Source organism: Scyliorhinus canicula, chromosome 4, assembly GCF_902713615.1.
Source record: "Scyliorhinus canicula chromosome 4, sScyCan1.1, whole genome shotgun sequence".
In the NCBI taxonomy this organism is placed as follows: Eukaryota; Metazoa; Chordata; class Chondrichthyes; order Carcharhiniformes; family Scyliorhinidae; genus Scyliorhinus; species Scyliorhinus canicula.
In genome coordinates this window covers 35,499,920-35,526,582 of record NC_052149.1, presented here as the reverse complement: position 1 = coordinate 35,526,582, position 26,663 = coordinate 35,499,920, and the positions used below count along the sequence as shown (strand labels likewise).

General features: G+C 44.8%; 1 protein-coding gene across 1 annotated transcript in view; it reads right to left on the bottom strand.

Annotated features, from left to right (window-relative positions):
* Window positions 1-26,663, bottom strand: part of LOC119964477 (MAP kinase-interacting serine/threonine-protein kinase 1-like) — a 133,481-nt gene that overhangs the window by 80,855 nt on the left and 25,963 nt on the right. Inside the window, 2 exon segments of the mRNA XM_038794023.1 lie at window positions 2,572-2,673; window positions 22,121-22,238. Of these exon segments, the coding sequence (XP_038649951.1) occupies window positions 2,572-2,673; window positions 22,121-22,238 (220 nt within the window).

Sequence of the window (26,663 nt, the reverse complement as noted above, 5' to 3'; positions counted from 1 at the left end):
GGGAAAGGTCTGCTTCGAGAATGTTAACATGGGTACAGAGCTGCAGGATTGGATCTCTTAACACAAGGGTGAGATGGTGGAATTATCTAATTGGATTTCAGGAAGTATTTGGTATTTCAAAAGGAGACTGTTCAAAGCGCACTTTACTGAGCGAAGAGACAAGAATTGGGAAGGATTGTGGTATAGCTGAAAGGTAAACAATATTACAGCTAACAGTGGAAACCAGTTGCAAGCAGAGTACAACGTGGGCTAGCATTAGGACAGCTGTTTACCATTTTGATAAATGCTTTATGGAATAAAATGCTGTTCAAAGCATTAAAGGTGGCATCGAATTGAACACAGTGGAGCGAATGCTATTCAAAGAGAGCGACTAAGTCAAATGCGCAGAGAGGTGACTGCACGTTGTAAAGTGTTGAGGTAACAAAGCAAGAATGAGTTTAGGGGATGTTCATGATGTGAACTATTGAGGTATATAGTTAGGAATGTGACCAAGTCAGAGAAGGTGATACTATAGTATCATCAGACCTGGGTGAGGCACAATCTGGAGTATGGTGCTTTGTTTTCATCTCCATATTGCAAAGTTATTGAAGACAGTCCAAGGCTGAAGGCTAAAGTATGAGGGATGTGAACCCCCACCAACCTCCGTCATTTGCGCCAACTCCAGCGTGATGCCACCACCAAACACACCTTCCCTTCACTCCCTCTGTGAGCATTCCACAGAGACCGTTCCCTCAGAGATAATCTAGTCCACTCCTCCACCATACCCAACTCCTCCCCCATCACCCATGGCATCTTCCCATGCAATCGCAGAAGGTGTAACACCTGCCCCTTTACCTCTTCCATGCTTAACATCCCAGGCCCAAAACACTCATTCCAGGTAAGCAGCGTTTCACTTGCACCTCTTTCAATGTGGTCTATTGCATTCGCTGCTCCCAATGTGGTCTCATCTATTTTGGAGAGACCAATCGCAGACTGGGTGATCGCATTCAGGATCCTGACCTTCCCGTTGCTTGCCATTTTAACACAAGACCCTGCTCCTGTGTCCACATGTTTGTCCTTGGCCTGCTGCGATGTTCCAATGAAGCTCAATGCAAACTGGAGGAACAACATCTCATCTTCCGGTTAGTCACACTGCAGCCTTCCGGTCTCAATATCGAATGCAATAACTTCAGATGATTAGCTCTACCCTACCTTGAACCATTTGTTTTCATCCCATTTCATTTCAACTGTTTTTACAATTTCTTTCGCTCGTCTTTCTTTTATATATTTAACCCGCCCCCCCCTCCCCCCCCATTTTATCCACCTTTCCTTACCCTTTCTCCCCTTTGTTTCCTCCTTCCCTTCCCCCCACATCTACATCTGTCACAGTTTACCCTCAGATGTTAGTTTCTCTGCTGTTTGGCCTTTCACACCTTTTGTTCTCTCTGGGACTGCCATTAGCACTCTTTCCCCTTGGTTTCTGTGGCTGTTAGCACCCCATTTCCCTGGGTTTCTGTGGCTATGATTCATCTTTCATTGTCACTCCATAAATATTTCCCACTTTCTCTGTCTTGTAGCTTTGACAAAGGGTCATTTGGACTCGAAATGTTAGCTCTTTTCTCTCCCTAGGATGCTGCCAGACCTGCTGAGATTTTCTAGCATTTTCTCTTTTGTTAAAGAATAAAACCTTTTAGCTAAGAGTGTCAAAAGAGAATAAGAAATGTAGGCAATTTTTTATCACAAGAAGATGCTGATAAAAATTATGGAAGAGACTATCATTAGAAATGATGGTATAGAACATGTTACAGATAAGGACTGGGTAAATGCGTGCTTAGGATTGGCTGTTCCCTCGAGAATCCTATTTGGAGTCATCGGAGGGTTGACCGGATGAACATATCATAGAATTTACAGTGCAGAAGGCAGCCATTCGGCCCATTGAGTCGGCACCGGCCCTTACAAAGAGCAACCCACTCAAACCCACATATCTACCCTTCCCCACAACCCAGCAACCCCCACTTATCCTTTTTGGACACTAAGGGCAATTTAGCATGGCCAGTCCACCTAACCCGCACATCTTTGGACTGTGGGAGGAAACCGGAGTACCCAGAGGAAACCCACGCACACACGGTGAAGTGTTATAAATTTATTTACAGTATTTAACATTACATTAGCTACCTGTGTGAAGTTTTAATTTCCATATTCCACAAATGGAGTTACTATCAATTACTCAGTGTATTTATCTTTTCCTGTCTGAATAATTGGTTACTTTTTCAGCATGGTTTAAACATTTGGAGAGTCTAAGGTTAGATTTGACAGTAATGGATTCTATTTAGATCCAGCTGATAGTTTTGCCAATGTTAGACGTTAGATCTTTTTCAATACTGTGACACAAAGTTGCATCTGCAATTCAGCAAATGGATTATTTCGGGTGGCGAGTTATAACAGAGTATGACACATCATACAGGGATTCTCAGTGACCTAATATCACACAGGGAAGTGGTCTGTAACATGATCTTAAAGGAAATGCTGTAGGTTAAGCTTTGAAATACCACACCAACAACTATCAGAAGTCACCAAAATAAAGTCACCGACCTTCAAACTTCCCGGTAAAGCTGTCCGTAGCCCTGGTTCTTCTCTTTTTCTTGTTGCGCTTGCCACTGTCGATAATATTGACTGGCTGGCTGGACATAATTTCTGTTAGGATCCCAAACAAAGAAACACTTGTAAATGCACATGCAGCACATTTATTGTTCAAATGATTAATCGAGTGCAATGAATTTCCTCTTTGGTCAGCCCCGCCAACCACCAACTCTGCCCCCTCACCCCAAACTGCTGGGAAGGTAATAAATGCCACCAACAGAAGAGATGAAGGGATATCAGACATAAAAACCCACAACGTTCTACAGTAACACGGAAATATAATTTATGGAAATGAGCAAGTCACAGATGGCTCAGGGCCAAATGTGTTATCAAACGCTTTATCTCCCATTAGTCATACCTCCATATACTCTTAAGTATATCATAGATGACATGCAAGAGTACAAATAGTACTATGTTTCTCGGAAAGGTTGGCTTCACTGGACAATTTTTGTTCCATCATTTGCTATTAAGAACAATCACACACCACCTCCTCTAATCATCCCATTTTATCGCCATCTCCATTACCTCTCTTAGAGATCATTAAAGCCCACGTCTGTGACCCACAGGTTGGGCAATTTACTCCCAAGATTAAATTAACATTGCTCTGCCATTGGCAAGTATTAGATGCCCGACAGTGATTCCTTTTCCAAGGACATTTTCACTGAAATATGCCACCTGCTTCAGTCACAGCTGCCACCTCAGAAGAGGACCCGATCAAATTTTGTGGCAACATAAATGTAGCTGGAGCTGCGTATATTTTCAATATCTCTCAGTAGGCCATCCACTGTTGCATAAAGGAACTCAGTGAGACTCTCCGTTGAATGATGGCTAACAATGGCCTGGATCCTCCACCACCAGAAGCGGGGTTCCCGATGCAGCAGAGAATTGGGCAGCCAGGATAAAAATGGTGTGTAATGCTTTGTCCTGCTGCTGACTGTGCGGTCGGGGTTCGCACCTGCATGCCAGTGGGAGAATGCAAATGGATCTTAATGACCCATTTGTATCGGCTTAGCAGGCCAGGCACCATATTCTCTGGACCCGCATAATTCTCCGGTCCTCTGGGCCAGTAATCACGTTGCTGGGATTTACTATTGCTACATCTCAGCGTGGCCCCGATGTGGTGGACAAGTGATAAACCCCTTGAGTTGCCCAACGTTCACCGGCTGATGTCAACCGGGTTTGGGCGAAGGCGAAAGAGGCCATGAACTTCACCACAAGGACCAGACAGCAGTGAACATAGAACATTACAGCACAGCACAGGCCCTTCGACCCTCAATGTTGCGCCGACATGTGAAGCCACTCTAAAGCCCATCTACACTATTCCCTTATCATCCATGCAGAAAGAAGCTCCACAACCTCCTCATGGTGGCCCGGGTGAGCCCCCAGCTCTCAGCTCCTGGCACCACCCCCATCCCACACTCCGCACACCCATTCTCCCCCCCCCCCCCCCCCCCCCCCCTTTAGAGGGCGACCAAATCCCATCCGGGAGCAGTCCGCGTGCACCCCACTCTGCACCACATGCCAACACCCTTGCCACCCACCATGCCCAGGTGCCCTGCTGCGGACCCCCAGTGCTGTCCACATCCAAGTGTCTCACACTGTGCATTATCTGTCCCCCCAGAAGGCAGCCCACAACCGACAGGAGCGGCAGAAGATCAGACGCAGCCCACCATACCTGTGGCCCCTCATCATCGCGATGGACCCGGTCAGCGGGGTAGAAGATCGGGCAGTCGCAGAGGCAGAGGACGGCATGGGACAACCAAGTAAGCCCCCAATGCACTCCAATGGCCCTAAGGCACGCAAGTTACTCCTCCCTCCCAAAGCACGTCGACCTACGATCTCACCATGCGTCTTGTCTTGTGTCTTGCAAGGACACCACTGACAAGGTGAGACCATCCGGGGCTCCCAGCACTCCCGCGCCTCAACTCCCGGGATCACGTCGAGAAACCACATCAGGTTCTTGTCACTGCTGTCACCTGCACCCTCCACTATCCCAGAGATACTCACATTGGTTGGGCACTTTAGTGAAGAGGTTCCTAGGGCACTATCTGGTGTGCACGACACAAATGCAGTGGTGCATCAGGTGGAGGTAGGAACCCCCGAGGGGGTGGCCCAACGGAGGTTGACCCAACCCCAAGGACTGACAGTCTCCAGACAGCATTAGCCCTTCTGGAAAGGGCGGTCTCATCAGTGTTGGAGATGCCGGCACAGAGCCAGTGACTACAAGTGGCATGTCAGCAACAATCCAGCGCCTGCAGTTACAGTTGGAGGAGTCCAACAGCCTGTAGTGGGAGAAGGTAATGCCGGCAATGCATGCCACCCAGGCAAACACCGCATGGGCGGTGTCCGCAATGGAGGCCTTGGGCGCAAAGATCACTGCCATGGGTCACGAGGTCCAAAGCCTTGGGCATGGTGTGCGGTCGATGGCTGATGCACAGGGCAGGGCAGCCATGTCACAGGCGGCCATGTACCATGGTCAAATGGAGATTGCTGCAGCGTTCCAGAGCGTGGCCCAGTCATAATGGGCCATAGCTGCGGGCATCAAGAGCATTGGCCTGACGCTAGCTGACCTGAGCCAGACACAATCCCCAAGGGACGTGTCACAGTTCCTGTTCTCCGTGGCTACGAGCATCGAGACAGGGGTGGGCCACCAGGACTGGCGGCGCCAGATGACGGTGGAGCCCCTGGAGCTCGCTCCAGCCGCAGCCCCACCCCAAGTAGTAGCCCCAGGGTCATCGGGCAACCCGAGTGAGGAGGTCGTGATGAAATGAAATGAAAATCGCTTATTGTCACGAGTAGGCTTCAATGAAGTTACTGTGAAAAGCCCCTAGTCGCCACATTCCGGCGCCTGTCCGGGGAGGCTGGTACGGGAATCGAACCATGCTGCTGGCCTGCTTGGTCAGCTTTAAAAGCCAGCGATTTAGCCGAGTGAGCTAAACCAGCCCCTTAGGGTAGGTAATCATATTGCCGGTAGCGCACTGCACATTTATGGGGCAAAGTGGGCAATCTGCAGAGTGCACAGACAGATGACTGCAGCACGCTGCCATCGAGACACTGGGATATGCCAGCAATTCTCTGCCTGATCGCTATTCAGGTGTCGCTGGACCAAGAATACCACCCCCTCAGTATTAATCAATAACCTCATGGTAAAGGAACCTTCAGGTTACAGTGATCATAAGATGATAGAACTTGATGTTCAGCCTAAGGGGTGAAATTAGGTTTAAAGTGACTCGCATTTTAAAAGGTAATTATAAAGGTGTGAAAGCAGAGCTAGCCAAAGGTGAACTGGGAAGCTAGTTTAAAAGGTAGGACATTAGTAATGCAATGGCTGTCTTTTAAGGAGTTACTTAATAACTCAGCAAAGGTTTAGTCCAGTAAGAAAGAATGAGAGACTCTGTGAACAATGCATCATAAGTGCCTGAATAAAAAAGTTATAAGGATTGTACCAAATTGAAAGAAATACTGTACAAATCTGCAGGAGATTGGTCAGATTTTAAGAACCAGCAATAATAAAAGGGAAAAAGCAGCTTGTGAGGGAAAACTAGCAAGTAATATAAAAACAGGTAGCAAGAATTTGTACAATTATTTAATAGGAAAAAAGTAGTTAAAGCTTGTGTTGGTTCTCGAGAGTGAGCCTGGAGCATGGAAAACAAGGGAAGGCATTGAACAGGTACATAGTGTCGTCTTCACCTAGAGGACTTTGAAACTTCCCAAAGTTACCTGAAAATCAAAAGTGAACAGAAGGGAGAAATTTCAAACAAGCATTACTAAGGAAATTGTGCAAGGAAACTATTAGACCCAAGGGCCGGGAATCAAACCTGGGACCCTGGGGCTCTGAAGCAACTGTGCTAACCACTATGCCACCCGAAAGTTTTAAGACGGTGCGGAAAGATCGATTTGTTCCAGGAGTGAAAATATAAGAAATAGGGCTTGGTTGTTTTATGAACAAAACTTTATTAAAAGACAAGAAAACAATATTTAAACTTTTAAACTTCAACCCTAACAATAACAGATTACATGCAGTTTCTGAACATTAACACATTATTTCACATTAAACAACACTGTAACAGAACATGCGGCTCTCATGCCACTTTCACAGGCAGACAAAGGCTATACTTGCATTTACAAAGCAATTTTCCTTCTGGTATGGCATTCATTATGAAACCTTTTTCCAAAGCCTGCTTCAGTGGCAACTTTCATGACCTTCTCAGTCGATTTCCAAAGCCTTCTCTCTCTGAGACTGTTCCAAACAGCATTCCTTCTCTCTTTCTCTAATCTTCACCCAGCCCTTCAGAAGTTCTCTGCTGGGGTTTCCAGATTTGAACATTATAGATACATAGAAGATAAGAGGAGGATGAGGAGGAGGACCCCGTTTGGCCCTTCGAGCCTTCTCTGCCATTTATCATGATCATGGCTGATCATCCAACTCAGCAGCCTAATTCTGCTTTCTCCCCATAGCCTTTGATCCCATTCGCCCCAAGTGCTTTATCTAGTCGCCTCCTGAATATATTCAATGTTTTAGCTTCAACTACGTCCTGTGGTAATGAATTCCACAGGCTCACCACTCTTTGGGTGAAGAAATGGCTCATCTCTGTCCGAAATGGTCTACCTCAAATCCTGACTGGGACCCCTGGTTCTGGACACACCCACCATCGGGAACATCTTCCCTGCATCTACCCTGTCTAGTCCTGTGAGAATTTTATAAGTCTCCGTGAGATCCCCTCTCACTCTTCTGAACTCCAGCGAGAACAATCCCAAGCTAGTCAGTGTCTCCTCATATGACAGTCCCGCCATCCCTGGAATCAGTCTGGCAAACCTTTGCTTATTTCCTCGAGAGCAAGAATATCCTTCCTCAGAAAAGAGACCAGAACTGCACACAATATTGTAGGTGTGGCCTCACCAGGGCCCTATATAATTGCAGCAACACATCCTTGCTTCTATGCACGAAACCTCTCTCAATGAAGGCCAACATACCATTGGCCTTCTTTACCACCTGCTCCACCTGCATGCTTACCTTCAGCGACTGGTGCACAAGGACACCCAGGTCCCTCTGTATATGCCCCTCTCCAAATTTACAACCGTTCAAGTACTAATCTGCCTTCCTGTTTTTGCTTCCAAAGTGAATAATTTCACATTTATCCACATTATACTGCATCTGCCATTGATTTGTCCACTCACCCAACCTGTCCGGATCATGCTGTAGAATCTCGGCATTCTAATCTTCAATGCTAATCTTCCAAAATTCCTTAGATTCTGGAAGAGTCCCACTTGCTTGGAAAATAGGTAATATACTATTTTTATTCGAGAGAGGTTCCATGGAAACCCTACAGTGCAGAAGGTGGCTTCTCGGCCCATTGAATCTGCACCAAACATCCAAAAGACTACTCTACCTAGGCCAATTCTCCCACCCTATCACTGTAACCCCGCGCATTGATCATGGCCAATCCATCTAACTTGAACATCTTTCGACTGTGGGAGGAAACTGGAGCACCCGGAGGAAACAGACAGAGACATGGAGAGAACATGCACACAGACAGTCAATCAAGGCCGGAATCAAACCCGGTTCCCTGGTGCTGTGAGGCAGCAGTGCTAACCACAATGCCACCATTTTGCCCAGGAAACAGAAAGCAGAAAATAGAAGGCAGGAAACTAAAAGTCAGTGAGTCGAACATCTGTCATAAGGAAATTGTTAAAATCCATTATTAATTAAGTTATAGCAGGATGCGATGAAAATCATAATGTGATCAGGTAGTGTCAACATTTCTTTGTGAAAGGGAAATTACATTTAGTTAGTTCATTAATTTTTTTTGGATGTTAAGTGTAAGGTGGATAAAGGGGAATCTGTAGATATACTTGGATTTCCAAAAGGCATCTGATAATGTGTCACATCAAATGTTACCACCCAATATAAGAGCCCATGGTGTAGGGAAATGAGCATGGATAAATAATTGGTTAGCTCACGGGAAGCAGAATGTGGAGAACAAATGAGTCTTTTTCAGGTTAACAGGTTCTAACTAGTGGAATGCTACAGGGGAATTGATTACAGACATAGGGAGGTTATGCTTCTGTTGTACAGGGCATTAGTGAGGCCACATCTGGAGTAATGTGTACAGAAGAGGGTCCAGAGGAGGTGCACAAGAATGATCCCAGGAATGAAGGACTTTCATACGAGGAGCGGTTGAAGACTCTGGGTCTGTACTCAATGGAATTTAGATGGATGACACGGGAATCTCATTGAAACATACAGAATACGGAACGGCCTTGACAGACTAAACATGGAGAGGATCATAGAGTCTTCGAATTTACTGTGCAGAAGCAGGCCATTTGGCCCATCAGGTCTGCACCAGCCCTTAGAAAGAGGACCCTACCCAAGCCCATGCCTCCAACCTATTCCCGTAACCCAGTAACACCACCTAACCTTTTGGACACTAAGGGGTAATTTAGCATGGCCAATCCAACTAACCTGCACTTCTTTGGACAGTGGGAGGAAACCGTAGCACTGGGAAGAAACCCACGCAGACACAGGGAGAAATCGCAAACTCCACACAGTCACCTGAGGCCGGAATTGAACCTGGGACCCTGGAGCTGTGAGGCAGTAGTGCTAACCACTGTGCCACCCAAGTGGATGTTTCCACGAGGAGAAATCGAGGGCACAGCCTCAGACTGAAGGAACGATCCTTTAAAACGGAGATGAAGAGGAATTTCTACAGCCAGAGGGTGGTGAATCTGTGGAAGTCATTGCCACAGAAGGCAGTGGAGGGCAAATCACTGAGTGTCTTTAAGACAGAGATAGATAGGTTCTTGATTATAAGGGGATCAGGGGTTATTGGGAGAAGGCAGGAGAATGGGGATGAGAAACATATCAGTCATGATTGAACAGCAGAGCAGACTCGATGACCGAATGGCATAATTCTGCTCTATGTCTTATGGTCTTGGTCTCTTCAAGACAAGGTGGAAATGCATTGGAATCAGTTCAGAGGAGGTTTAGTAGACTAATACCAGGAATGTGTGGGTTGTCGAATGAGGAAAAGCTGGAGAGGTTAGGTTTGTATCCACTGAGTAAGAGGTGACTTGATTGAAACCTTTAAGATCCTGAAGGGTATTGACAGGGTGGTGTTCTGGAAAATACAGAATGTGTCATTTGAAACATAGAGGTCTGCCAATATCTGGACTGGGAGAGTGCAGGGAAAGTTCCCACAAGAGGTTGGTGGCAGCTGAAAAGAGCAGAAACTGTGGCCAGCTCTTCTGTCAAAAATGCAGTCAATTTCAGTCTGTCAGAATTGTTATTACAACCTGCAGCAGGAGAAAGGGAAAAAGAAAAAAGAGTTTGCATAAATTTCTTTGTGCTGTTGAAATATTGTAATGGACTGCCCCTTTAAGCCCCGTAGTCCTTTCCTTATCGGAGGTCCCGATCTCTCCCGCCAAAAATCACTAAGCGCGGGCTTCCCTCGCCCCTCCCCCCACGTGCGAGGCAGCAGCCATCGGGAGAAAAGCAGAACGCGAGGGAGCAGCAGCTGGAGAGGTCAGAACGGAGCTCAGAGGAAGGAGGACAGAAAACAGAGAACCAGCATCAGGAGAGAAGAGGAGGAGAGAGAGAGAGAGAGAGAACTCGGTCATGGGAAAGGCAAAGCAAGCAGCTGAGTGTAAACGGTAATAGATTTAAAGAAGGCTAGGATTTAAAGGTAAAATGTTATGGTGGGTCTGAAGGTCCCCAACCAACCAGACAACATCCAAAAGCACTAATCTGTTTACCTTTCTGTAAAGAAAGTGTTTACAACTTATCAAAAAAAAGTATGATAATAATAAAATAATTAAACCTGAAAAAGTGGTTATTAGCTTACTTCACTTCCTTAATAACGCAGGACCCAGGACATCAATGCTATTAAGGGGTGAGTAGGTAAAATTCTTCGGTGAAGGTATGGGTTATACCGGGGGATAACTTGAAAGGAGAGTTTGACCTGAATAGCACCCACAGAAGCCTGTATCGGAGTCAGGGAGTGAGAATCCCTGTTCACCATTTTAGAATATTGGCCCTTTTTTGGTATAGGGGGAATTCTAAGACAGAGTGGTGAATTTACAAAAACAGTGGTTTCCTCTTGTCAGAGAATCAACAACTAGTGATCACTTTCTACAATACTGCAATACCGTGTACAGTTTTGGTCTCCTTATTTGAAAAACAATATAATTACATGAAAAACAATCCAGCTTTGGGAGAAAACGTTTCCCCTCTTCTGCCTTAAAAGGGATACCTCTTATTCTTAAACTATGGCTACTAGTTTTAATCTCCCCCACAAGAGGAAACATCCTCCAGCCATCCACCTGGTCAAGCCCCCTCAGGATCCAATATGTTTTCAAGTTCCCTCAAGATCTTATATTTTGTATGACTGAGATGAGGAGAATTCTTTTCTCTGAAGGCCGTTTGTCTGTGGAATTCTCTTCCCCAGAGAGCAGTGGAAGATGGATCTTTGAATTTATTCAAGGGGGTGTTAGCAAGATTCTTGATAGTTAAGGGAATCGAGGGTTATGGGGACAGGAAAGTGGAGTTGTGACATCAATGATGATCTTATTAAATGGTAGCCATGATGTGGAGATGCCAGCGATGGACTGGGGTGAGCACAGTAAGAAGTCTTACAACACCAGGTTAAAGTCCAACAGGTTTGTTTCAAACACTAGCTTTCGGAGCACTGCTCCGTCCTCTTCATTCACCTGAGGAAGGAGCAGTGCTCCAAAAGCTAGTGTTTGAAACAAACATGCTGGACTTTAACCTGGAATTGTAAGACTTCTTACTGTTATGAAATGGTGGAACAGGCTTGAATAGCCTACTAATCTCCTTAATCCTTTGTTCCGATAATCTATTCTGTAAAACACATTCTGTGCCAGCATCTGATCTGGCGGGTGTGAGTGTGAAATCAAATGATGTCTTCATCCCTCTCTTTGGGGTTTTTCTCTATTCCCTGGCCAGGTTGCACCTCAAATATCTAAAAAGAGAAAATTACAAGAGTCCGCTTGTGCGGCACTGGTGAAGGGTGGGGTTTCAGGGAGTTAACAGATTAATGCTTACACAATTTATAGCTTGTAAATCAGAATTGAGTGTGGGAGAAAGTGGAAATGGGATGAGAGAAGGTGGATTAGATATCGAGGTACCATCACCTTCCATGGTTTCAGTCCCAGTCTCAGCAAAGGGCATCGCAATAATGGGATCATCTCCACCAGGGTGGGTGGTTAAGATATGCCCTTACGGGCAGCTCAGTGGCCCAGTGGTTAGCACTGCAATCATTTCCATTTAGATAACACCTGTAATATGGTAAATGTCCCAAGGTGCTTTACAGGAGAGATCAAACACAATTTGGCACCAAGTTACGTTAGGAGACAGTGAGTCAAAAGCTTGGTTTAAGTAGGAGGGAGAGGTTGAGAAGTTTAAAAGAGAACCTTGAGGGGTAGGCAAAGCTGTTTTTCTTACTCCTCTTCTAGCTGATTCTATCTTTTTTCTTATTTCCTTCTGCATCAGGAGAAGAACGTGGTTTTAGTTGATTCACGAGCTCTTGTTAAAAGCAACTTGACTGCTTTTCGATCCCGGCCCCGGGTCACTGTCTGTGTGGAGTTTGCACTTTCTGCCCGTGTTTGCGTGGGTTTCACCCCCAACAACCCAAAGATTTGCAGAGAAGGTGGATTGGCCACAATAAATTGTCCCTTAATTGGAAACAAAATTATTGAGTACTCTAAATTTATTTGTAAAAGATATGCCCTTACGACTGGCCCTTCCCACCTCCCCTGCCGCACCCCCCCCCCCCCCCCCCCCCCCCCCCCGCCCCAAAGAAGGGCTTCTTAGACACGTTGTTCAGATAAGATGAGATCAAAAGGAATAAATAGTAAATCGGGATAGGGTTGGTCCGGCAACAGAAGAGCTCAGAGACGAGAAAGATCACAGCCAAGCCCAGCTGGAAGCTGAGCTCTTTCACAAAAGAAGCTCTTGCCTGGAGACTGCTGTTTAAACCCTTGGTGTTTGCTACTCAGAACCAGAAGAAAATTTCCAAAAAGAAAGGTACAGGACATGTGTGCGATTTGGCTCAGGGCAACTTTTGTTTGGTATTGTTGGTGTCTTTCTTGTGTGTTTTATAATTTAATAGATGTTTTTATTTGAATGATTACTAGAAGTCTGGAACTTTCCTCACTTGATTTCATCTCCTTCATCACATTACACCAAACTTCAAAGTAAACAGTTAAAAACCTGTGATCCGAGTTTCCCTTCCAGGATTTGGAATACTCTCCTCACATTTAATAGCAGCGGGGATTTTAACACAAATTCAGCTGTCTTGCTAGTAAAAATGCTTTGTGCCAAAAGTTGCTATTTTTCGGCAACAATTTAATAATTTCAGTAGCAACCAGATCGCTGAACTAGATTACAGGGTAAAGGCCCCTCCCATACATAACACAATTTCATCAAGTTCTTATTTTCATCCTCGTTCTTAAAAGATTGTTAGCAGGCAATAAGCTTTCTTGTCCACAACAATCTATAAAAGTGCTAAGAAATAAAATGAGGGCGGTCCAATCTAGTTTTGCTGTTTGTAATTTCATTTTTAGCCTTTCAATTCACCATATCAGCAAGTGTGGCATTCATCAACAGATTTAATCTCATTGCATATTTTAGCAACTTAACCAAGTTGCTTTTAACAAGAGCTCGTGAATCAACTAAAACCACGTTCTTCTCCCGATACAGAAGGAAATAAGAGAAAAGATAGAATCAGCTAGAAGAGGAGCAAGAAAAACAGTTTTGCGTACCCCGCAAGGTTTTCTTTCCACTTCTCAACCTCTCCCTCCTACTTAAAGCCTACCTCTTAGACCAAGCTTTTGATTCACTATCTCCTAACGTAACTTGGTGCCAAATTGTGTTTGATCTCTCCTATAAAGCACCTTGGGATATTTACCATATTACAGGTGTTATCTAAAGCAAATGATGTAGTTATTCAAACAATGGTCTGATTTACTGGTCTGATTAGTAAGTTTGCAGACGACACAAAGGTTGGTGGAATTGCGGATAGTGATGAGGACTGTCAGAGGATACAGCAGGATTTAGATCGTTTGGAGACTTGGGCGGAGAGATAGCAGATGGAGTTTAATCCGGACAAATGTGAGGTAATGCATTTCGGAAGGCCTAATGCAAGTCGGGAATATACAGTGAATGGTAGAACCCTCAAGAGTATTGAAAGTCAGAAAGATCTAGGTGTACAGGTCCATAGGTCACTGAAAGGGGCAACACAGGTGGAGAAGGTAGTCAAGAAGGCATACGGCATGCTTGCCTTCATTGGCCAGGGCATTGAGTATAAGAATTGGCAAGTCATGTTGCAGCTGTATAGAACCTTAGTTAGGCCACACTTGGAGTATAGTGTTCAATTCTGGTCGCCACACTACCAGAAGGATGTGGAGACGTTAGAGAGGGTGCAGAAGAGATTTATCAGGATGTTGCCTGGTATGGAGGGCATTGTCTTGTTATGCTCTTGGCGTAGCATAAGCGGCTTCCTTGATGTGCACTCTGACAAAGGAAGGTTCAGACGTGGAGATAACTTCAACACGTTTATTAAACTATTTACAATTCTCGTACTCGGATTCGCCACTACTGTTAATCCTTCTATAGCTACTCAGACTGACGAACCAGTCTGCTACAATCCACATGGTGGGTGTGATATTGAATCAACCCTGTGTCTGTACTCAGAATCTCCCCACTGGAAAGAGGAAGATCATGTGTGCTGTGTCCTTTATATATGGGTTGGTGTAATGCCCCCCTGTGGTAGTGTCACCTCTGTGTATATCGTGAATGCCCATTGGTCGTGTTCTATCTTACTGACCTATTGGTTGAATGTCTGTGTGTCATGTCTCTGGTGCTCCCTCTAGTGTCCAGCTAGTCTACATGTACTTACATTAACCCCTTGTGTATCTACAGTGATGCATATCACCACATCCCCCCTTTTTACGTGTTACATATTTTCTGTACACTGTTAAAGAAAATTGAACATAAAAAAACAAGTTATGAGAACAGTGATCACTAAACAACAAGTCCAAATCATATGTGTGAGTCCAAAACCCATCAATTATCATGGTCAAATGTCTTTCTTGTTGGGTTGGTGAGTTGATGATTTTGATGGTGGCATGTCCTTGTGAACACCATCAGTGTCCCTGTGCATAAGGAACCAAGAAGTGGTCAAATCACTTTGATGTCTGATTTGGAGTCTTTTTTTCTTCCGATGCTTGTGATAGCGATGTTGGATGGCATTTGTCCTGAAAGCCAGGTTGCCTGTTGGTAGTGCAGCACACGTGAATTGGGAAGATGCATCGTCCTGCCATGGTATGTCATTGTACTGAGCTGAGCAGTAACAGTGTTTCTCATGGGCAGAGTTGTACCATGTCGTACCAGTCTTAGTTCCATTGGTGTAATCTTTGTCGTGCTTGCTGTCGACGATGTTGCCTCTGGTACGCGTCGTGTCGTTGTCTTTGATATGGTTTTCATAGGTCGTGATGTTGTGTCGGTCCGTTTTGTTGCCATGTTCGCTGCGCTCAAGGACCACAGTCTGTGGATAATACGAGTCCTTCACACAGTTAATCGTGTCAGCGTGCTTTGTGGCGTCTGCTGTTTTCTTGAGCGTGCCGTCACTGAGTTTGCGGCGCTCCCCTTCTGGAGTCATGTCCGGCTTACTTGAATCAGCTTTGGCTTGTGGTTGCTCCCCATCTGGAGTCTGGTCTGTTTCACCCGAGTCAGTTTTGGTTTGTCGATGCTCCCCGTCTGGAGTCATAGCAGGTTCACTGGAGTCGGCTGAGATTTCTTGATGCTCCATGTCTGGAGTCAAAACATTTAGGAATGCATTTGCTTATGGAGAGGCTCGAGCGAATGAGGTTTGAAGTAACGTGGCGTCACCGGAGTCACCAGTGGTCTCACTGTGATCGTCAAGTGCCTCTGTACACACTAGCTGAGGTCTGTCACATTGCACATCTTGCATGGGAAGTGGGATGCTGTCGTCACTTGTCTCACATACAGTGGATAGAGCCTCAGTCGTTTTTTGTTGTTCACTTGGGCTGGGTAAACTGTCAGAGTCTTCTTCTGGTGGCTCAAACAATCTGGGTGGACTGTCGTCGTCGCTTTGTTGTTCATTGGAGCTGGGTAGACTGTCAGAGTCTTCTTGCTGTGCACTTGAGCATGGCAGACTGTCATAGTCTTTCTGTTGTTCACTTGAGCATGGCAGACTTGCATCATCTGCTGCTGGTTGCTCAGAGGAGGTTGCTGGACCCTCATGGTCTTGTTCATGCAAGGACTGCGCTTTGGAGTCTTGCGTTGCTTCTATCGTGGAGGCTATCCACGAGCTCGCTGTGGAGGCTTGTGTCACTCGTGTCACTTCTTGTGTGGAGACGTGCAGTTGTCTCGCTGTTGAGTCTTTCATCGCTTCCTGTGTAGAGGCTGGGACCCTTTGTGGTGCGTGGACCACTCTCTGTGTGGCAGCAGGCCGCTCTCTGTGGGCTTGTACCGCTCTCTGTCTCTCGTTGTCAAGCCGCAGCATAATCCTGCACTCACGAGTCAGGATGTCGTATATGCTGGGCTGAAGATCCTCAAATTCGAAGAACTCGTCATCAGGGTCTTGAATGTACAACACGTCTAGTTGTGGTTCGGATTTGTTACTGGGGTAGCCTCCCACGGTGAAAGCTTTGTCTGAGTCGTTGTCTTCCAAGACCATATCATCACGTTTTGTGTCGGAGCTGGCATTGGGCTCGCGATGTCCAAAAGAAGACTTCACGGTCTGAGTCATAGTCTTCAAGGACTGTATCATCTCTTTGGGCGGTGCTAACTGCTTGTTGCCGGGTTCTGCGGAGGTTACTTTCAGCTACTGGTTTAATTTCAGGCATTGTGCTGTCATTCCAGGTGAAAGAATCTTGTCTTACGGCTTTACATTTTTTTTTCCGTTTTTTGGGACATTTCCCCTTTAAGTGGGCATGGTCCGGGGCCTGTGACGTCATGACCCGTGTGATGTAGGTCGTAGGAAGCGATTGGGCATGCTCAGATCGCTGTTCCTTTACTTGGGGCCTTTTTCTCAACTGCGCAAGTGCAGCACCTTTGCCAAGATGGCTGCAATTCGAAACTGCAGATTTCTGCTGCAAGCCTACCTCGTGGTGAGATTTGGTGCTTCTTTTACCGTTTTTTCTTGTATTCTCTTCGCAGAATTCTTAGAATTTGTACAGGACTGCCTGGAAATCGCTCTTGTTTTGCCCCTTTGAGTTTTTGACGGTCGGGAAGATTTCAGCTGCTTCTGGACCCACGATGGTGAGTAGAAGCTTTATTTTTTCTGCATCCGCCACGCCATTTAAGTCAGACGCTACCTGGTAGATCTCGAATCTCTGCCTGAACCGAAGCCAGTTTTCACTGAGATTGCCTTGGTACCTGAGCTGCTGCGGAACCGGAAGCCCGAACATCTTGCCTGGGTGTTGTTGCTGGTTGTCACTGTTTGCTGAGTTGTAACTATACGGATTGAAACAGCCACTCCTGTGTACCATATCATGTTATGCTCTTGGCGTAGCAGAAGCGGCTTCCTTGATGTGCACTCTGACAAAGGAAGGTTCAGACGTGGAGATAACGTCAACACGTTTATTGAACTATTTACAATTCTCCTACTCGGGTACGCCACTACTGTTAATCCTTCTATAGCTACTCAGACTGACAAACCAGTCTGCTACAATCCACATGGTGGGTGTGATATTGAATCAACTCTGTGTCTGTACTCACTGAGTGTCTCCACTGGAAAGAGGAAGATCGTGTGTGCTGTGTCCTTTATATATGGGTTGGTGTAATGCTCTCTAGTGGTAGTGTCACCTCTGTGTGTATCGTGAATGCCCATTGTTCGTGTCCTATCTAACTGTTCTATTGGTTGAGTGTCTGTGTGTCATGTCTCTGGTGCTCCCTCTAGTGTCTAACCAGTCTATGTGTACTTACATTAACCCCTTGTGTATCTACAGTGATGCGTATCACCACAGGCATTAGCTATGAGGAGCGGTTCAATAAATTTGGTTTGTTCTCACTGGATCGACGGAGGTTGAGGCGTGACCTGATAGAGGTCTACAAAATTATGAGGGGCATAGACAGAGTGGAAAGTCAGAGGCTTTTCCCCAGGGTAGAGGGGTTAATTACTAGGGGGCATAGGTTTAAGGGGCAAGGTTTAGAGTAGATGAACGAGGCATGTTTTGTTTTTTACAGAGGGTAGTGGGTGCCTGGAACTCGCTGCCGGGGGAGGTTGTGGCAGCAGGGATGATAGTGACATTTAAGGGGCATCTTGACAAATACATGAATAGGATGGGAATAGAGGGATACGGACGCAGGAAGTGTAGAAGATTGTAGTTTAGTCGGGCAGCATGGTCGGCATGGGCTTGGAGAGCCGAAGGGCCTGTTCCTGCGCTGTACTTTTCTTTGTTCTTTGTTTTTGTTAGTTCAGACACAGCACCCTAGTCAGACTATGTACATAGTTCTTGCTGCAATAGGAGCATCCAGGTATTAGAGGCAGGGAGGTTGATTCTCAGTGAGAGGGTCCAGGAGTCAGACAGTTGTATGTTTAAGCCCCACTCCGTTCGGATGTGTAATTTAGGTTGACATATTAGTGCAGTACTGTCAGAGGTGGTATATTTGCAGATGCGATGTTAAACCAAGGTCCTGACTTCTCTGTCATGTGAACGCAAAAGATCCCAAGGCACTATCTGAAGAAGTGCAAGAAACTTTTCTGAAGTCCGAGACAATATCTGTCCCTTAAACAACACCACTAAGCATAGATTAGTTTGTCTCTTATCTCACTGCTATTTGTGTTATTGGTTCTTCATTTTGCAGAAAGTAAGTGTTGCATTTCCGTGCAATACAACGGTGACTGCACTACAAATTATTTCACTGTGAACTGCTTTTGACATAGAACCATAGAAAAGTCACAGCAAAGGTGGAGGCCATTTGACCCATCATCTCTGTGCCAGCCACAGGACACCCAGGCGCCCTTTCTAATCCCACCTTCTTGCACCCGGTCCATAACCCTTGTAGCTTACAGTATTTAAGGTGCAGATCCAGGTACTTTAAAAGAAAAAGAGTTTAGGGTCTCTGCCTCCACCATCTTCGGGCAGCAAATTTCAGATTCCCACTATCCTCTGCAGAAAGAATTCTTCCTCATGTCCCCTCTACACCTTCTGCTACTTATCTTGAATCTATGTCCCCTGGTTCTAGAATTTTCCATGGGAAAGAATTTCATCCTGTCCACTCTATCTCTTATCCTCATGGTTTTGTATACCTCAGTTAAGTCACCCCTCAGCCTTCTTTGTTCCAAGGAAAATAACCCCAACCTATCCAATCTCTCCTCGTAGTTACTTTTCTAACCTTGGCAACATTCTTGTAAACCTCTTCTGCACTCTCTCCAGAGCAATTACTTCCTTCCAGTAATGTGGTGGCCAAAATTGCACACAATACTCCAGTTGTGGCCTCACCAGCGTTGTACACAATTCCAACATTATATCCTTACTTTTATATTCTATACCTTTGCCAATGAACGGGAGCATTCACATGCTTTTACAACGTTGTCTACTTGAACTGCTGCTTTTAGGGACCTGTGTACCTGCACGCCAGGGTCTCTCACTTCATCTACCCCTCTTAGTATATACCCATTTATTGTGTATATAACTGTTTGACCTCCCTAAATGTCCTCACATTCTCGGTGTTAAAATCCATATGCTACTTTATCGCCCACTTCACCAACCCATCTATATAATTTTGGCGATTATAGCTATCCTCTTAACGAGATGAGGAAGAACTACTTCTCGCAGAGTGGTGAATTTGTGGAATTCGCTGCCCCATAGTGCGGTGGAATCGGCGTCATTAATTGGTTTCAAAGAGATGGATATAATTCTGATTTTAAAAAACAGGTTAGAGGATATGGGCAACAGATGGGGAGGTGGGTTTCAGATCAGGAAGAGTTCTGATTAAATGGAGGAGCAGGCTCGAAGGACTGAATTGCCTACTTCTGCTCCTAATTCCCTGTGTTCCTATGTTCTACACCGTCCACCACTCAGCCAATCTTTGTGTTGTATGCAAATTTCCCAATCGTGCCTCCCACGTTCACGTCCAAATCATTAATATATAACACAAACAGAGTCCCAGTACCGAGCCCTGCGGACCATCACTTAAACAACTTTTCATTTGCGAGGGCAGCCATCAACCATTACCCTCTCGTTCCTTTTACTAAGCCAACTTTTTATCCCATTTGGCACATAACCCTGTATCCCATTGGCTTTTACGTTTTTCGCCAATCTGCCATGTGGGAGTTTGTCAAACGCCTTGCTAAAATCCATAAACACAACATCCACTGCACTACCTTCATCAACACTTCTTGTCGTTTTCACTTCCTCAAAGAATTCTATCAAATTCGTGAGGCAGGACCTACCTTTAACAAATCCATATTGACTATCCCTGACTAGTCCATGCCTTTCTGTGACAGTTAATCCCATCTCAGGATTGATTCTACTAATTTGCCCACCACCGCATAAGATTAACTGGCCTATAATTGTTTGGCATTTCCTTTTATCCCTTTTCAAACAATAGAACCACATTTGCATTTCTTCAGTCCTCCTGTACCTCCCCTGTATCTAGTGAGGATTGGAAAATCATCCTCACAGCATCTGCTATCTCCTACCTGACCTCCTTCAGTAGCCTTGAAAACAATCCATCTGGTTCTGGCGACTGATCAACTTTCAAGGATTCCAGCCCTTCGAGTACTTCCTCTCTTTATGATTATCCCATCCAATATCTCAACTGTTCCTCCTGGAATACTTCATCTGCATCATCCATTTCCTTTGTAAACACAGAGACAAAACACTTCCCACAGCCTCTGCATCTACACCCAATTCTTCATATCTGATACATCCCATTTTTTCCCTCAACTAACCTTTTACCATTAATATATTGGTAAAACATCTTTGGGTTTTCTTTAACTTTACTTGCTAGTCTTTTTACATCCGAGGTTTAAATTCAAGTTTTCTTTCTGATTATGCTAATCTATAATTAACCAAGAGATATGGAGGTGTGTCACAGTAAAATATGGCCCACATGTTCTCCTTAAGAGGAAGCAAAAATGCCCAGCTTTGCTTGACTACTTCATTGTAACATTGTCACAAAATCAGGAGTTAGCTACAGAGAGGAATGTGTACACAGGCCAATATTGTACTACTCTAAATCACTGTGCCATCATGCCCAAGGGAAAATATTTTAATTAAATCATTGGTGCAGTGAAAAGTAAATAATTTCATTTTCAATCTGAAATCTCAGAGTCCCGATAAAATTGCAAGGAAATTATGTAAAATGGGCAATATTTTAAAATAATTTTTCAATCATATTTTGGAAAAATTCAGGCAGTCATATGGGAATGAATATACCTATCAGTAAATAATCAATGCACAAGCACCAGTTCACCCGAGATGACATGGTGCATACTTATCACTGTAGCACCCAAACAAATGTCAAATTGCCACCTGATTACTGGTGGAATAGTGTGATTCCACGCCCCCCCACCACCCCTAATTCAAGATTTGCAACTCAGTCCAAGGTCTTAACTAGCCATTCTATATGGACACATTTCATCAATGCTCAGCAAGGCTACATGGTCACAGATGCAGAATCAGGTGCATAGCAGGGCCCCATTTAGTCAAGAATGCTATAAAACCATAAGACATAGGGGCAGAATTAGGCCACTCGGTCCATCGAGTCCGCTCCGCCATTCAATCGTGGCTGATATTTTTCTTATCTCTTCATGGATTATCGAGGTTGCTGGGTGATGTGCAGGGGCTGCATGTGATAGCAGGGAAACTGGACAGAAAGGTGCATGCACTGGCAGAGCCACTGTACATGAGATGGTGAACATTAGAGTTTGCATGCATCACCATTACGGAATGTGGGGAAAGCACCAGGTACAATTAAGAACATAAAGAATATTTTTTAAAATAACAAATGCTGGTACAGCACTTACAAGCACATTCTTTATAGAAATGCACAGCAGGTTGATAAGCATTTGAAAGAGAAAATGTGATATGTTATGCTTTTCATCTTGACAAGTTTCTTTTGGCTCAAGGTAATATTTTGAACCAGTAGTGAAATATTGAAATAATTATACTATTAAGTATAGCTATAGCACACTGGGCTAAATCGCTGGCTTTGAAAGAAGACCAAGGCAGGCCAGCAGCACAGTTCAATTCCCGTACCAGCCTCCCCGAAAAGGCGCCGGAATGTGGCGACTAGGGGCTTTTCACAGTAACTTCATTGAAGCCTACTCGTGACAATAAGCGATTTTCATTTCATTTTTCATTTCATATACTACTGCTGAAACATTTTACTCTCCACAGATGCTGCCTGGCCTGCTAAATGTCTTCAGCATTTGCTAGTTTTAGCTCAGATTTCCAATTTTTGTTCAAGTATTGAAATAGCTGTTAAACGTAAAAACGTATTTGCTACCTGGTCTTGTTTGTGAATTCGGAGCAATGTCTTCAGGGTAGTTGGTCCTTGGATGAAAAGAGCTGCTGCTGCTGTTGAAATCACTCACAGGGATTGGAGAGAGGCGAGTGCTCTGCAACTATAAGCAGCAATTAATTACTTAAGCACAAAAAATAGGATTTAATTGTAACTGAGTTTTTTCTCAGGCAACAAACAAGGCTGAAATATTGAACAGCCTAGATTGATTCACTGTCCAAAACACCGGCATAAAATGGGAGTTCAGCTTAAATGTCCCTCCTCACGTGACCAGCCAAAAAAAGTTTTCCAGTCCAGTAATATTTAGGGGAAAAATAACTTTATCCCAGGTTTCTCCATTCAAGCACTGCCTTCTTTCCCTCAATGCAAGCTCCCCGATATCCCACACAGGTAGCAACGAGGTAGTTAATTCCTTAGTCCTTTCCATTAGCACTATTTAATCAATGAGCCATAACAACATATTCACGTTGGCTCACCTGTTTGACTCTTTCCCTTTACTCCTTTCTAGGGAGATGCTCAATTTACCATCTTTGTAATGATACAGCTAAAAGTCAGAAACCCACCTTATGGGAAACTGCAGACAAAACCATTTTGCCAGCAAAGTTTAATGTTAGAATTGGCCATCTGCTGTTTCTCTGGCTTAATTGTTTATGGCAACAATTAAATGGAATATTTTATGTTTTTTATATACACATAATATATTCATTCAGCATCACTGGAAAATCTCTCCTATTACATATGCTCATCACTTCATTCACAATTGAAGTTGCTCATCAATTACTGTGCAGCAGCTTCCTGAAATTATTTTTTTTCCATCATTTTCTATCTATCCTCCCTCCCACGGGGAATCATTCCTTTCTGGAATATGGTCCCATCTGCAACAATTGCTGCTCGGTGCCATGCCCAAGTGGCCAGCAGAGTCAGTGGGGCATTCGATTGTGAGGACATTGCAACAAACCCCAATCCTGCCCTCTCTCATGTCTACACAAACTCTCTGCTAGCAAAAGTCACCATGGAGCAATCAGGAAGAGGATCGCTGACCAATTCTCCCTTTCATCTCACAGGAAGTGATGCCAGTTGCACTGCTCTGTGCAATGTCCTAGCTGCCTCTGCAAAGATGTGGAGATGCCGGCATTGGACCGGCATTCACCTGAGGAAGGAGCAGTGCTCCGAAAGCTAGTGTTTGAAACAAACATGTTGGACTTTAACCTGGTGTTGTAAGACTTCTTACCGCTTTTGCAAAGACAGAGTGATCACAAAACCCTCTGCTGTTCACTGATAAAAGTTCACAAAGCCAAATAGACCAACACAAATTCAGTTTCAACTAAAAATAGGGAAGTCCTATTTCCACATGCAATCCTTAAAGTAGTATTCACCCCCAGCAATGGAACTGAACGGTTTGGAAAGGAGTTAAAACATGGGAAAAGTGGATAACTGTAACTTTAGTCACTTTAAAACAACAAACCATTGCCTGTCAAAGCTGACTGAATCCATTACTTTTTGCCCTTCATTTCTCTCCCAAGTGCCTCACCTTTTTGGGGCATAGTTCTACAGGCGCTGTAGCTGTACAAGTAAACCTTCATAGCACATGATGGAAGGCTAGCTGACCATGCTGGGGAGGTGGTTTCTTGGAAATGCTGCAAGACTGATGTTCGTGGCACCATGAGTGACTCAGTTGCCAAGAGGAGAGACATAAAAAAGGAGAGCAATAGTGATGGGGGAATCCCATCATAAGGGGAATAATAGGTGTTTCTACAGCCGCAGACGTGTCACCAGGATAGAGAATAGCTGAGTCATCCAGACACAAAAGCTCAGGTCTGTCTCCACAGATGCTGTCAGACTGGCTGAGATTTTCCAGCATTTTCTGCTTTTGTTTCAGATTCCAGCATCCGCAGTAATTTGCTTTTAGTTTTGCTTACGTCAAGATGGTATGTTGTCTCCCTGGTGCCAGGATCAAGGATGCCACTGAAAGTCTGCAGCACTGTTTTTCAAACTTTTTTGCCTAGGACCTATTTCTACCAACCGGCCAACCTTCGGAACCCACACTGGCTGACCTTCGCGACCCATGCCAGCCGACCTTCGCAATCCGCCGTTTTTGCTTACCTTTAATGTGACAGGTGAGCCTGCTTCGGTCCTCACAATCTCACTTGCTTTGCCATTCAATGTTACATTTCTGCTAAGGACTTCAGCTGACCATTTAAGTTCTCACTGCATTCATTGAAAAAAAATCAAGGAGGTTTGCCCTCAAACTCGCCATGCTTAGTCTTCAAATGCCTTTGAAGTTTTGAGTTTTAAACTTCCAATTGCCAGTACTTCCCTGCATATAACACACATGGGTTTCACATCCTGATTTACATTGGCACAATTAATAAAGCCATACGTTAAAAAATCATCTATATACTGCTTTGTTCCCGATTTCAGCTTCTTCTTAATGGGCTGTTCACCAAAGGCCCTGGAGCTCACACTAGCACTGCTTTGCCTGCTGTGGATTCTCCTGAGCAACTCTCCAGCAGATTTGGTAGCGAGATTCTGGCCCTCTCTTCCTTATTATGAAACAATCTATTTTAAACTCTTCAGTCCTGTTTGCTTGCTAACAAAATTGAGGAATTCCTCTTCAGCCCAGGGCACGTGACATCATTGTACGGGGCACGTGACCTGCTCTCTGCCGCCACCCCAGGCAGGAAGACATCATTAATTTTCTTTCTTTTACATCTGCTCCTGGGTCAGTGCACTAACGACAGGAGAGGCGGTCTGCCCCGCTGGGCTCCGGGCCTGCGCACTGCTGAAGGGGCACACGCACCCGTGAGTCAGCTGGTATTCTGAAAATCGGTCGCAGACGACATTTTTAAAGCTAGTCGCAGCCGTTGAGCACTACTTCCCGCGATCAGTAACACCACGAGGCATGGCCCCACGACACTCCCACGGGTGCAACCCTGGGTTTGAAAATGACTGGTCTGTAGGACATTCTGAGGGAAGCGGTATGAACAACCAGAGGTCAAGTTCCATGTTGGAGGGCAGCACGGTGGCGCAGTGGTAGCACTGTAGTCTCATGGCGCCGAGGTCCCAGGTTCGATCCCAGCACTGGGTCACTGCTCGTGTGGAGTTTGCACATTCTCCCAATGTTGGCGCGGGTTTTACCCCCACAACCCAAAGATGTGCAAGGTAGGTGGACTGAACACGCTAAATTGCCCCTTAATTGAAAAAATGAATTGGGTATTCTAAATTTTTTTTTTTTTAAAGTTCCATGTTGGTACCAAAGGCACAGGTAAAAGGAGGAATGAGCTCCTGCAAGCAGAATATAGGGAGCTAGGAAATAAATGAAAAAGCAGGACCCCAAAAGATAGTAATTTCAGGATTATTCCGTGTGCCATGTGCTAACAAGAACACTCCCAGTGAGGCAGGGGAGACACATCCAGAGTGAGACACATCAAAGCGTGAGTTTGGGGGCTGGGAATCAGCACAGTGGCTAGCACTGTTGCTTCACAGTGGCAGGGTCCCAGGTTTGATTCCAGGCTTGGGTCATTGTGTGTGGAGTCTGCACGCTATCCCAGTGTCAGCATGGATTTCCTCCGGTTTCCTCACACAAGTCCCGAAAGATGTGCTGTTAGGTGAATTGAACGTTCTGAATTCTCCTTCTCCTGTGTACCTGAACAGGTACCGTAGTGTGGCAACTAGGGGATTTTCACAGTAACTTAATTGCAGTGTTCATGTAAGCCTACTTGTGACACGAATAAAGATTATTTAAAAGGGAGAGATCACCATTAAAATTGTCAATGCTATTTGTGGCACAATCATGGTGCAATTGCAGAGTAGAAGGGAATCTCAGAAGAAAACTGTTGACTTATTGTGCATGCTTTTTGACAAGAGGTTTCGATGAAAATGCTTAAACCCAATGCAGTAAGTTAAGCAAATTCTACCAAAAAGAAATAGACAATAGTCTTTTTGAAGGTGAAGTGAAACAATTCTTTCATTTCATCGATAATGATGAGCTCTGTGCTTTGGAGACCACCAGCTGGTTTGTACAGACTTGTATGTGATGGTTTGCAGGGAACCTTTCCAAATGTAGAAACAATTCTGAAAATATTTTTTTACCAAACTCATCACAAACGCATCCTTTGAACATTATTTTCCTGTACTGAAAAGAGTTAAAAATTATTTGTAAAGTACAATGAGTCAGGAACATTTGACAAGTTCAGCAATATTGACAATTTAGTGTGCGTCTTTACAGGATTTTATCTACGATGATGTAATTGATGATGTTGTAAAGAAATTGTGTAGAAAAATAGCTATATAAATTGCCTTGCTAACAAGGGACATAGCAAGAAAATCTTGAAAATCTATCCCTCTTCCATGTTCTCTTGTTTAAATTCTGGTTTTCAAAATGGACCATTACTGGTCTGATATAATGGCTGCAACTGGTCACATGCTGGTAATTCTAACCATCATTGTTCTCAAGGCTGGCCTTCAGAAAGTCAAGAGGACAAAGAACGGACTCCTGCCAGACAAAGCCACTGATATTGGACTTGGG